Here is a 14,296-nt window from a genome sequence, read left to right on the forward strand (position 1 = left end):
CGCTATTCTCATCGTGGTGTGTTGAAAATAGCATTATTGGAGGTTAATACTAAATAGATGAGTCTTCAGGGTATTCTTGAAGTTTGTGATTGTGGGGGACAGTCTATCCCGTAAGCAGTTCTGAAGAGAAACTGAGAGGCCATGTAGTTTGGAAAGTGCTCTCAATGAGAGTGTATGTTTCGACACAAGAAAAAAGAGTAATTTTGACTAAAGCTCACCGTTGAATGTAGAAGCTTTCGGGGGGCACGATCCATGCTTTGGGACTTGAAGAAAAGCCATGTGTCGATATACCAAAAAAGATAAAGAAGGATCCATATCACATCCCGGCTTCAATAAAATATAGCTTTTATTTCATTACAAAATAAAAAATTACAAGAAAATATACAAAAGTGAAAAAGTAGAGGGAGACATAACGAAAAAAGCGAAAAAAGGTGATTAAAACCCCTGCTGGCGCGTTTCGGAACCTTAAGTCCCTTAGCATTTGTAAGGTGCTGTGAGTGTATGTCTCCTCATGCAGTCTCCTCCAGGCTTTGCCCCATAAGTGGTGGACCTGAAGGGATACTAGCTCCACAATCTGCATTGGTCTCAATCGCATAGTCGGAGCGGAGGAAAAGTACGTATTGAGGCAAAGAAGGCATATCCCTGGAGAGGATCTGGAAAGTCTTGTTGGCTGATCAGGATTTACTGGACTTTTCGGGTCCCTCACCACAGTTTACATATAGGAATGACCTATCCTATCCTATGCATGAGTAGGGTACCGGACCCCAAGCCAATTGGCCCATATAGACCCCTCGTGTTCGAACTTCTGCTGGAGGGGTTGCGGGCAAGTAGGTTCTTTCCTGCATTTGTGGTGGGAGTGCCCTCCCATTTTAGCCTTTTGGACGGCTGTATTTCAGTTCATGTCCACTTTAGTTGGTCTTGACTTATGCTTTTTGGATTCTCTTAGCTTCCCCTTGAGGTCGCAGGTTGTTCTAGGGCAAATTGTACTAGCGGCTCGGGCTATGATTGCTCGTCAGTGGAAGTCCACTCTTTGTTTGACTGTAGCTGAGTTAATCCATCATGTTGATTTAGCGTGTACTCTGGAACGTATATTGGCCAACAAGAACCATACTTACTCCAAATTTCGCACCCAGTGGTCCCTTTGGATCTCGTATATGGAAGCTAGTAAGGCCTCTTCTTCCTTGCGATCTCAGGTTGATCCCGTGGGGACCCCTTAAACCTGTTAAATTTGTTAAAGGGATTCTACCACTAAAACACTTTTTTTTCTAGTTACCACGTCGGAATAGCCTTTAAAAAGGCTATTCGTCTCTTACCTGTGGAAGTGCTCTCCGCCGCGCCGTTCGTTCAAAATACCGGTTTGTACCGGTATGCTAATGAGTTCTCTCGCAGCGATGGGGGCATCCCCATCGCAGGAGCAGCGATGGGGACGTCCCCATTGCAGCTCGAAAACTGACCGCAGCGCCGCCTCTCTGGTCTTCGGTGTCCTCCCCTTGCTTCTTCAGCGTACTGTTGGACGCCTGCGCAGTACGCTCTGTTCGGCGAAGACTGCCGAACGTACTGCGCATGCGCGAAATTGCGGTCCCAGCCATAGTGCGGACACCGCACTTTCGCGCATGCGCAGTACGTTCGGCAATCTTCGCCGAACAGAGAGCATACTGCGCAGGCGTCCGACAGACGCTGAAGAGGCAAGGGGAGGACACCGAAGACCAGAGAGGCGGCGCTGCGGTCAGTTTTTGAGCTGCAATGGGGACGCCCCCATCGCTGCGAGAGAACTCATTAGCATACCAGTACAAACCGGTATTTTGAACGAACGGCGCGGCGGAGAGCACTTCCACAGGTAAGAGACGAATAGCCTTTTTAAAGGCTATTCCGACGTGGTAACTAGAAAAAAAAAGTGTTTTAGTGGTAGAATCCCTTTAACTGCTCCATGATTCCAGGTGGCTTCGTTTTCTATATTTGCTGTTATCTATATATTTTTGGTATTGTACCCAGGTATACTGTTCTTGAATATGTTTGGTTTTCTTGTTTATTTTTGTTGTTGTCCTGTTTTAATTTCCTTTTCTCCTGTCTCCCTCCCCTTTGGTGTTTCCCTCTTCTTCCTTTTTCCGAGCTTCTGTCTTCCTTTGTTATCTATGTTTTACCGAGGTTCCTGTTATCTAAGCTTCGTGTGTATAACCGATTTTCTGGTCTTACTTTATTTAATTATTTGTGTGGTGTCTTCACACCCAGTTTGCGTTTTGTTGCATTGACCTTGTATGCAATACTTTAATGTTCGGAACTTTGCGGATTTTTCTTTTGTTTGTTACTGTTTTATATATTGAAAATTTCCCTTTCCTCAATAAAAATCAAATTTAAAAAAAAAAAAAAAATCCTATGCATGAGTATAGACCATGAAAAAAATTAAGCCAATCAGCAGTTGGACATATAGTTAGTGGCGTAACAATCATGGTCGCAGGGGGTGCAACCGTGACCAGGCACGGCGGGGTACAGGGCCAGCTGGAAGTGGCCGGGACCTTGGACCACCATGATAAGTGGTAAGTGGCTCGCCGCGTCTCTCTCTGTGTCAAAACCCGCGCGGGCAGTTCACGTGTGAACTAGCCCTTGTGGTGAGAGGAGATTTAATTCTGCCGGGAAAATTGATAGTATGCTGGTGAAAGTGTTGGGAAAAGTAAGGAACGGTAGTAGTCTGTGGATGAGAGACTGGAACATGCTGGTAAAATACAGATTTGGTACCCAAAATTAAGATAAGCATTTATATGAATGAACATAAACCTGACTTTGGATATATTGTATAGATGTGTGAGCATATACTTTTATACCTCTTAACCATCCCAGATTCAGAGGGACAATCCCAAATTCTGGGTCCTGTCCCGGTCAGTGGAAAGTATGTCCCGGCAGGGATTAGAGAAATCTGTGTTCCTGGCAGTTAGCCCTGTGTCATCTAATCCTTGATAACAGTATTGTTCAACCAGAATAATAGTCCACAGTGATGACTAAGCAGTCTTCCGTTAGAGCACACAAAATGCCACATTTTTCTATGGAAAGGAACAGTGTACTGGCATACATAAGCATTGCCAGTATTTTGTGATGAAAAGAGAGATATTAAAGAGGCCCGGTCACCATATACTAAAAGCTAAAGGCAATACATCATTTGATTCTCAATGCACTCCTGAATGAGTTTGTGTTTTTATTTTTAAAATGTGTCCACCCATACATGAGATACAGCCCCTGGAAAGAGGGTATTTGTAAACTAGCTATGATTCTTCATGTGGGCAGGAACTGTTTTAGTTTAGAGAAATACAACAGGTTTCGGCCCACATGGAGACTACGAGGTAGTTTACATATAATCTTCCAGTGACTGTATCTTTCGAATGGCTTGACAGATTTAAAAAAAGAAACCAACAAAGTGATCAGTCACATTTAGAATTAAATGATGTATGTTATTTAGCATTTTGTACTTGGTGTCAGGTCTTCTTTAAACGAAGGACCTTTTATAGGATTAAAAAATATACAAGATGTATAGTGTAAAAAAAAAAAAGTTGAAAAAATTGCGCAATTTTTTTTTAGTAAAAATCATTCCCAAACTGAGTATCACTATAACCATTAAAACATTTACTTTAATCCTGTTAAAAAAAAAACCAAGATGCTATATTGCTGATTTAATGCTAAACCAAAAAAGCTATTTGCTGTGCAATGGAAAGATGAGAAATTTTGTGTGGTGCTAAAAGGAAACAAAATGGTCAGCCTATTATCATTTTGGTTTATTTAGACAGTAGTGTATAATTTTACACATTTTAAAGGGATATTCACCTGGCACAAACAGTAGCAGTTTCTGTAAACTGCAGACGTGAGCTGTAGCACCAGGTAGCAGAAGACCAGGGAGAGTTGAGTACTGGCTCAAAAAATGAGTTGAAACACCCCTTTATATAAAGTGTTACATTTGACTAAGTGAAAAGAAAATCTTTCTCATGACAACCAATCCATGCTTAAACTTTATATATAGTCATGGCCATAAGTGTTAGCACCCCTGACATTTTTTTCAGAAAATGAAGTAATTCTCCCAGAAAACTGTTAGAATTATACATGTTTTACTATACAAGTTTATTTCCTTTGTGTGTATTGGAACAACACAAAAAACAGAAAATAAAGGCAAAAATTATACAATTTCTCGCAAAACTCCAAAAATGGGCAGGACAAAATTACTGGCACCCAAAGCTTAAATTTTTGGGTGCTTAAATTTTCAACTTAATTTTTGGTTGCACACCCTTTGGAGAAAATAACTGAAATCAATTGCTTCCTATAACCATCAGCAAGCTTCTTACACCTCTCACCTGGAATTTTGGATCACCATTTTGCAAACTGCTCCAGGTTTCTCATATTTGAAGGGTGCCTACTCCCAACAGCAATTTTAAGATCAATCCACAGGTGTTCAGTGGGATTTAGATACAAACTCATTGGTGGCCACTTCAAAAAGCACTCAGAAATGGAGGGAAACCAAGCACTGGAGAGTTCTGACGTTTGGGGTCATTGTGCTGCTAGAAGACTGACGCCTAGGACCCAAGCCCAGTTTTCTGATACTGGGCCCTACATTGAGACCCAAAATTCTTTGGTAATCTTCAGAGTTCATGATGCCTAGCACACAGTCAGAGGCAGCTAAACAACACCAAAATATCTTTGAGCCCAACCATATTTGACTGTTGGTACAAAGTTCTTTTGTTTGTAGGACTCATTTTGTTTTAGGCAAACAGTAGAAATGCAGTGCTTTGCCGTAAAGCTCTATCTTAGCCTCATTTGTCCACAAGACATTTTCTCAGAAGGATTTTGGCTTACTCAAGAACATTTTGGCAAACTATAGTTTAGCTTTTTTTATGTCTGTCAGCAGTGCGGTCCTATTGAGTCTCCTGATATAGCTTTTCATTTCATTCAAATGTTGATAGATACTTCACGTTGGCTCACCCTGAGCCTGCAGGACAACTTGATTGGGGCTGCTTATCCACCATCCAAACTTTCTTGCATTGCAAACATTCATCAAATTTTCCATCCTCATCAAGGGAGATTAGCTACAGTGCCATGGGTCGTAAACTTCTTAATTATGCTACGCACATTGGACAAAAGAACATCAAGATTTCTGGAGACTGACATGTAACCTTGAAATTATAGATATTTCCACAATTTTGGTTCTCAAGTCCTCAGACAGTTCTCTACTGCTCTTTCTGTTCTCCATGCTTAGTGTGGCACACAATAACCACACAATGCAATGATTGATCAACTTCTCTCCTTTTTATCTGCTTCAGGTGTGATTTTTTTTTTTTATATTGCCCACACCTGTTACTTGCCACAGGTGAGTTTGAACGAGCATCACACGCTGGAGACAAAGTTATTTGCCCACAATTTTGTCTGGCTCAATTTTGGAGTTTTGTGTGAAATTATGTCCAATGTGCCTTTTTTTTTTTTTTTCTCAGTTTTGTTGTGTTTTCCCAATACACACAAAGGAAATAAATATATGTCAAACAAACCATGTGTAATTTCAATAATTTTCTGGGAAAAATACTTCATTTTCTGGAAAAATGTCAAGGAGACCAACACTTATGGCCATGACTGTATATGAATATAAGCATAGCAAGAATCATCATGGATTAATCTTTTTTTCATTATATTATAGTATACCATATGTAGGGATAATCTATGACAATACTTACTAAGTTCCTTTCTGAGTATCTAGATTAACACTATTGAATATGGGAGCTCCTCAGAGCAAGATATTTATGAAGCAGCTGCAGCCCCTTCATAAATCAGTTGCACGTCCCAATACCAGAATACAAATCTATGCCAGGTAGGAATTCGGCCCACCCTGATCCACACACTGCCTACATTCACAGAAAGTGGTGGGCGAGACACAGTCCAGGCCTTGAGGCGCTTGTTTACTCCAAACATGTGCCTTTATTTCATCCCTCTACGGCAGTTTTTTATCAATGAACTAGCCCCAATATCTGTATTGCTGGATTATAATAGCAGACATATTAGTGAGGTAGCTCTGTGGACCACTGCAGACTCTTTATCTGTATCACTAAATGTTAAAATTGAAATGGCTTCTGTGCAGCAAAAGAATGCATACAATTCACTGTGTTCCTTGAGGTTGCAACTTTAGCTCAGTAGTTAACTTAACATCAATTAGTTGCATTACAAAAAGTCGCAGACTAGTCCTGACCTTATTGCCAAACCACAAGCTGTGACCCTGATATGAAAAGGACATTTTAAAAAGGAGCTCACAATGTTACAATGCTGTTTATTCCTTTTTTTAACTTTAGGGTTCAAGAGGACAATTTGGAGAGAAAGGAGAGCAAGGTCTAAAAGGAGCAAAAGGAGACTCGGTAAAATTCACTTTATATTCTCTTCTGTATTGAGTGATCCTGTAGCTTTTATTACTGTTTTATACTTAACACTACCTAATAATTCATAACTTAGATTAAAAACAGTTTTCAAATGTGTGTAAATACAATTAAAAAAATGAAACCTTTTTGATTTTAATTATTCTTGTTTTTCTTTGTTGCCATGTCCTTTTACATACTGTAAATTCTAACAAGAACGCTATTTCATTTAATCAGGGAGAATATGGATCTAATGGACATCTAGGCACGCGTGGTCCCATAGGGGCTCCTGGGTTTCCTGTGAGTATTCCTATTCCTTCACACTAGTTTTATTTGAGTGTATTAAGTCCACCAATAGGCAACACCTTTTTTCAGGAATCAGTGGATAATGAAAAGTAATACATGTGCGTCTCTACATGTTTCTGTGTACAACAAGCCTAAACGCTACCTTCCCTCACTATTGTGAAGCTACTGACTGCTGACTAAGTGCAATTATCTGTACAGAAACTCATATGTTTCAATTTTTTGGGATGATGTCCTAGAATTTGATTAGACAGCACCTAGTTTGTAACAGTTACTTCCAGGTTAGTAAATTTCTTTTAGGCTAAGGCCCCATGGTGCATTCTGGCGCAAAAACGCAGCAGGAAAAACCATGGTGGCAACGCATTGCGGTTCTTCCCGCAGCACTTTAGAACAGAATGTTCACAGAGGTTACCTCTGCGGACTTTCTGTTTCAATTATACCTATGGGGAAATGCTGCGATTTCTAAAACCGAGATGGTTTTGAAATCATGACTTGTCTGCACTGCGGTTTCGCTAGAATCCCATCCACTTAACCCTGACTGTAAAACAACGCAATTTTTCCTGAGGTGTTCCCCCTACGTGCAAATCATGGCATTTCCGTCCTGTGGGGCCCTGGCCTCAAAAAGTTTTTTTTGTTTTTTTTTTTTCAGCAGTGTTTAAACTACTACACTGCTACTGCATATCACATGAGGTTAGATCAGTGGTTCTCAACCTTTCTAATGCCGTGACCCCGCAATACAGTTCCTCATGTTGCGGTGACCCCAAACCAAAAAATAATTTTGGTGGCTACTTCATAACTGTAAGGGCTAGTTCACACAGGGCGTGGTATAGCAGATTTATAGTGGATTTAGGCACTGAGAGTGACACGACTGTCACGGCTCCCCCCCCACCCCCCCACCCGGAGTCCGGAGGTTGCTGCCGTTGTGAGAGGGCGGATTATGACGTGGATTTCGCGCCATAATCTGCCTCCTCTGTGCCCGTGTGAACGGGCCTTAATTTTGCTACAGTTATGATTCGGAATGTAAATACCTGATATGCATTTTGTATTCTCATTGCTACAAATCAAACATAATTTAAACATAGTGATTAATCACAAAAGCTCTCTTCCACAAAATCTGCTGACCCCCCCCCCCCCTTGCTCTCACACAGCCTGAACACCCTATCACGCTCACACACAGTTTGAACCCCCTATCATGCTCACACACAGCCTGAACCCCCTTATCATGCTCACACACAGCCTGAACCCCCCTATCATGCTTACACACAGCCTGAAACACCTCCAATCTTGCTCACACATAGACTGAACCCCTCTATCATACTCACACACAGCCTGAACCCCCTATCATGCTCAAACACAGCCTGAACCCCCCTATCATGCTCACACACAGCCTGCACCCCCTCCCCCCTGCTTACACATGCTGTCTCTTCTTTCCATCTTACCTTCCAGTCTCCATTCACTGCAGCTTCCTCTTCCTGTGTAACTCGGCACTGTACTGAATAGCTCCGCCCACAGAGTCCGATCACATGGTCATGACATCATCACAGGTCCTTCAGCCCACTAGGATCTATCCTGCTGCAAAACGTAGCGCAGCCTCTCAGCTGCTAAAGCCATCAGAAATATGTATTTTCCGACGGCTTTAGGCGACCCCTGTGTTTTGGTCGTTCAACCCCCGCCAGGGTCGTGACCCATAGGTTGAGAACCACTGGGTTAGATACAAGTGATTCCATTGTGGCAAACCTGCTGCAAACTTGCCCCTTGTCCCCATCCTAATAAACAACAAACCAAAAATAATACCTTTCCTGGGTCTAGTGTCACTTTAATAAGTAGGTCAATGACCCACAAACTCCATGATTCAAAGGGTTTATGCTATGAAAAATATTTATTCTCGATCTATAAAATAGAAGAAAAATATTTGATCGGTGGGATCTGAACCCAGAGACACCCATCGATCCTGATAATTGGGATGTTTTACTCCTGCAGTTCATTCTGAGACCTTGCAACAATTACCTGAATGTAGTCACGCCCATGCTGGATTGTACTCATCCATGCTTTGATGGAAGTGCCAGAAACAGCTGGCTTGAAGTGAATATGCACAGTAGGCGTAAAACACCCACATTGCCAGGATCAGTGGAGATCTCAGTGGTCAGAACCCACCAATCTAATATTTATCTTCTGTCCAATACATAAAGGATAAATATTCTCAGTGCTCCCCCTGAACTAACCCTACCACCATCACTCATCTGTTTTGTAGCAGCCATGTGATGTGATTACAGCTTTATCCCATAGAAGTAAACATGATTGATAATATTGCACTGCTGCTTTAAAACAAATGGTGTGCGATGTAAACAGTAAAAGGGTCTTAGCCTTTGCAAGATCATAACAGCCCTTGCATACAGCCACCGCCCCCCCCCCCTTACCCTCCTTCAGCTAGTTACACCTCTGGTTCACAACCCTATCTTATGACTATTAGTTAATGTGCTCAATATAAGACATGAACAATACAAATGTTTGTTTTTTTTCAACATTTTAACTAAACAAATAACACACAATTAAACCACATTTTAATAATATTCAATGCAAAAATTTATTTTTGTTGTATTTTTCTTGCAACTGTACTAAGAATAAAAATTCTCCATATTGTTCTTTCAGGGTTCACCAGGAGAGCGTGGAGATCCTGGAATAACGGTAATATTCATTTTTAATTATTAATTATTCAAAATGTTTAGCTCAATCAAGTCACCTTACTACTCCAGTACTTCAGTAGTTAACATATTTCATCATCAAAATACATGCTGAAAACATAGGCGAGGGAGTAGTTACAGGGTGAGTAAATAATACCGGACCCTGGAGCCTGAGAAAGCCCAAAGAACTCTCTACAACATAATAAGATAACAGCATTATAGCTAAGCTCAGGGTAATTGGGGGCCCCATTACAGATTTAGCACTAGGGTCCAAGAGCTTCAGGTTATAGTCTGCATACAGGTGTCATGATTGATGATATGCAAGCCTTTTTAAATACATTTCATTAAGCACAAATTAGATGTGTTTATAGAAAAAAAAGTACCAGAGTATTATTATAAGTCTATTGTCCTATACATAGAAACTTATAAGCAAGCTTATGATTGTATTATAACTCTGTTATCAAAGAAGCAGTGGATAAGTTTCCTTGGCGGTACATGAGCCCTCTTCTGGCTATTTAATATTATGGAACAGTTAGTCTCTCCTTATGAATGGGCTCTCTGAACATTCCGGGACAAGAGACTGCAGAGTGCACAGCAGGGGAGCGAGGGGAAGTGAGTATCAGTGTTTTTTATGTTAAACTTTGGCAGATGAAGTGGGGACATTAAATTGTGGGGGCAGGGGCATTAAACTGTGGGGGCAGATGGAGGGAAAATTAAACTGGGGACAACTGAAGAGGGGACATTAAACCGGGGGATAGTTGGAGGAGGACATTAAAATGGGGGCAACTAAAGAGATGCATTAAACTGAGGTCAACTGGAGGAGGACATTAACCCCTTCCCGCCGATGGCATTTTTTGATTTTCGTTTTTCGTTTTTGACTCCCCTCCTTCTAAACCCCATAACTTTTTTATTTCTCCGCTCCCAGAGTCATATGAGGTCTTAATTTTTGCGGGACAATTTTTTCTTCATGATGCCGCCATTAATTATTCTATATAATGTACTGGGAAGCAGGAAAAAAATTCAGAATGGGGTGGATTTGAAGAAAAAATGCATTTCTGTGACTTTCTTACGGGCTTTGGTTTTACGGCGTTCACTTTGCAGCCAAAATGACATGTCCCCTATATTCTGTGTTTCGGTACGGTTCCAGGGATACCAAATTTATATGGTTTTATTTACATTTTGACCCCTAAAAAAAATTCCAAAACGGTGTTAAAAAATTTTTTTTCTAAAAGTCGCCATATTCCGACGGCCATAACTTTTTTATACATAGGTGTACGGGGATGCATAGGGCGTCTTTTTTTGCGGGGCCGGGTGTACTTTTTAGTTCTACCATTTTCGGGAAATGTTATTGTTTTGATCACTTTTTATTCAAATTTTTATCAGAATTAAAACAGTGAAAAAACGGCGGTTTGGCACTTTTGACTATTTTTCCTGCTACGGCGTTTACCGAACAGGAAAAATATTTGTATAGATTTGTAGAGCGGGCGATTTCGGACGCGGGGATACCTAACATGTATGTGTTTCACAGTTTTTAACTACTTTTATATCTGTTCTAGGGAAAGGGGGGTGATTTGAACTTTTAATACTTTTTATATTTTTTTATATTTTTTTTAATTTTTTTTTTTGCATTTATTAGACCCCCTAGGGGTGTTGAACCCCAGGGGGTCTGATCACTAATGCAATGCATTACAATGCTAATGCATTGCAATGCATTGCAAAAAAGCATCATCTCTTTTGCAGGCTGTATACACCAGCCTGCAAAAGAGAGAATTTGCAGACCGGCTGGGAGCCTTTAACAAGGCTCCCGGCTGTCATGGCAACGAGGGGTCGGCCCTGGAGCATGCTCCAGGAGCCGGCGATCCCTGCCAAAATGGCGGCGCCCATGCGCCGCCGGGAAAATGGCGCCTCCGGCGCCTTTGACAGCAGCGCCGGAGGGGTTAATGCCTCCGATCGGTCCGGGGACCGATCGGAGGCATTAGAGCCGGTTGTCTACTGCTTAAAGCAGTAGACACCCGGCGGCTATGACGGCCGCCCGGCTCCCGGGCGGTCGCCATAGTTACAGACCCGACACGCGCCGTACTATTACGGCGCATGGCGGGAAGGGGTTAATGTTTCCCCCAGTTTAATGTCCCCCTCCAGCTGTGCTCACGTTCTGATGTCCCCCTCCAATTTTCCCAGTTTAATGTCCCCCACCAGCTAACCCCACAATTTAATGCCGCCCTCCAGCTTCCCCAGTTTAATGTCCCCCTCTAGTTGCCCTCAGTTTAAACTGGGGCAGGTGGAGAAGGACATTAAACTATGAAGCAGCTGGAGGGACATTAAACTGTGGGTGCACCAGGAGAGAGACTGTGGGATAAATTTGAGGAGGACACTATAATGTCAGGGCATATAATATTAGGGTAACTGTAAGAACATTATATACTGTGTGGAAAGCACAAATGAATGGAAAAATGTTAAAGGACACCACTAGTGATGGCTCATAAAGTTTTAAGTTTGTGTAATGACAATCACCTCTATTACAAAAGTGTCTGACCTCCACATAAGCAATGCCACCCCTGCTACCTCTTGTGTCACCCCCTCTACCTCATAGATTGTAAGCTCTTGCGAGCAGGGCCCTCAGTCCCACTGTGTGAAATGACTTTCTTTGTAATGCATCTTTCTGTCTGTATTTGAACCCTACAAATTGTACAGCGCTGCGGAATATGTTGGTGCTATATAAATCAAATTTATTATTATTATATTAATGGAAATGGACAGAGTCAATTTAGAAGTGGGTGGAGCTAAATTTGCCACAACATGCAGCTCTTTCTGTCCTCTGAAAGTTGGGAGGTATGTAATCAATTGATGACTAGAGATGGGTGAACCTCTCAAGATTAGTTTCAGGATCTGGTGGTTCTGTCCCAAGATTAGTTTCAGGTCGACCAAGTTCGGTATGAACCACTCCACCACTTAGATTGGCTTAAAACATAGTGACGAAAACTCTAAGGACTCCTAGGAACTAACTATGAAATTTGTAGCTCTCAAAGGCAAACACAGCCAAAGTTATGTCAAAGTGAAAGTGACTAGAGATGAGCGAACAGTGTTCTATCGAACACATGTTCGATCGGATATCAGGGTGTTCGCCATGTTCGAATCGAATCGAACACCGCGTGGTAAAGTGCGCCAAAATTCGATTCCCCTCCCACCTTCCCTGGCGCCTTTTTTGCACCAATAACAGCGCTGGGGAGGTGGGACAGGAACTACGACACCGGGGGCATTGAAAAAAATTGGAAAAAGTCATTGGCTGCCGAAATCAGGTGACCTCCATTTTAGACGAATAGTGGATTTCAAATCCGGGTCATATGAGAATGTGAACTTTGTGACTATGAGACAGGGATAGCTGTACAGGCAGGGATAGCTAGGGATAACCTTTATTTAGGGGGGAATGTTATTAAAAATAACTTTTTGGGGCTCTATCGGGTGTGTAATTGTGATTTTTGTGAGATAAACTTTTTCCCATAGGGATGCATTGGCCAGCGCTGATTGGCTGAATTCCGTACTCTGGCCAATCAGTGCTGGCCAATGCATTCTATTGGCGTGATGAAGCAGTGCTGAATGTGTGTGTTTAGCTCAACTACACCGGTGGAGTAGTTGAGCTAAGCACACAGATTCAGCTCTGCTTCAATCAGCGCTGGCCAATGCATTCTATTAGCTTGATGAAGCAGAGTGTGCACAAGGGTTCAAGCGCACCCTCGGCTCTGATGTAGCAGAGCTGAGGCTGCACAAGGGTTCAAGCGCACCCTCGGCTCTGATGTAGCAGAGCCGAGGGTGCACTTGAACCCTTGTGCACCCTCGGCTCTGCTACATCAGAGCCGAGGGTGCGCTTGAACCCTTGTGCACACTCTGCTTCATCAAGCTAATAGAATGCATTGGCCAGCGCTGATTGGCCAATGCATTCTATTAGCCCGATGAAGTAGAGCTGAATGTGTGTGCTAAGCACACACATTCAGCACTGCTTCATCACGCCAATACAATGCATTAGCCAGTGCTGATTGGCCAGAGTACGGAATTCGGCCAATCAGCGCTGGCTCTGCTGGAGGAGGCGGAGTCTAAGATCGCTCCACACCAGTCTCCATTCAGGTCCGACCTTAGACTCCGCCTCCTCCGGCAGAGCCAGCGCTGATTGGCCGAAGGCTGGCCAATGCATTCCTATGCGAATGCAGAGACTTAGCAGTGCTGAGCCAGTTCTGCTCAACTACACATCTGATGCACACTCGGCACTGCTACATCAGATGTAGCAATCTGATGTAGCAGAGCCGAGGGTGCACTAGATCCCCTGTGCAAATTCAGTTCACGCTAATAGAATGCATTGGCCAGCGCTGATTGGCCAATGCATTCTATTAGCCCGATGAAGTAGAGCTGAATGTGTGTGCTAAGCAGACACATTCAGCTCTACTTCATCGGGCTAATAGAATGCATTGGCCAGCGCTGATTGGCCAGAGTACGGAACTCGACCAATCAGCGCTGGCTCTGCTGGAGGAGGCAGATTCTAAGATCGCTCCACACCAGTCTCCATTCAGGTCCGACCTTAGACTCCGCCTCCTCCAGCAGAGCCAGCGCTGATTGGCCGAATTCCGTACTCTGGCCAATCAGCACTGGCTAATGCATTGTATTGGCGTGATGAAGCAGTGCTGAATGTGTGTGCTTAGCACACACATTCAGCTCTACTTCATCGGGCTAATAGAATGCATTGGCCAATCAGCGCTGGCCAATGCATTCTATTAGCTTGATGAAGCAGAGTGTGCACAAGGGTTCAAGCGCACCCTCGGCTCTGATGTGGCAGAGCCGAGGCTGCACAAGGGTTCAAGCGCACCCTCGGCTCTGATGTAGCAGAGCCGAGGGTGCACTTGAACCCTTGTGCACCCTCGGCTCTGCTACATCAGAGCCGAGGGTGCGCTTGAACCC

General features: G+C 43.0%; 1 protein-coding gene across 1 annotated transcript in view; it reads left to right on the forward strand.

Annotated features, from left to right (window-relative positions):
• LOC142200617 (uncharacterized) overlaps nucleotides 1-14,296 on the forward strand; it is a 109,596-nt gene that overhangs the window by 79,028 nt on the left and 16,272 nt on the right. Inside the window, exons 22-24 of the mRNA XM_075271093.1 lie at nucleotides 6,309-6,371; nucleotides 6,606-6,668; nucleotides 9,321-9,356. Coding sequence (XP_075127194.1) covers nucleotides 6,309-6,371; nucleotides 6,606-6,668; nucleotides 9,321-9,356 — 162 coding nt within the window. The remainder of the gene's footprint in view (nucleotides 1-6,308; nucleotides 6,372-6,605; nucleotides 6,669-9,320; nucleotides 9,357-14,296) is intronic.

This window comes from Leptodactylus fuscus, chromosome 4 (genome assembly GCF_031893055.1).
Source record: "Leptodactylus fuscus isolate aLepFus1 chromosome 4, aLepFus1.hap2, whole genome shotgun sequence".
NCBI lineage: Eukaryota > Metazoa > Chordata > Amphibia > Anura > Leptodactylidae > Leptodactylus > Leptodactylus fuscus.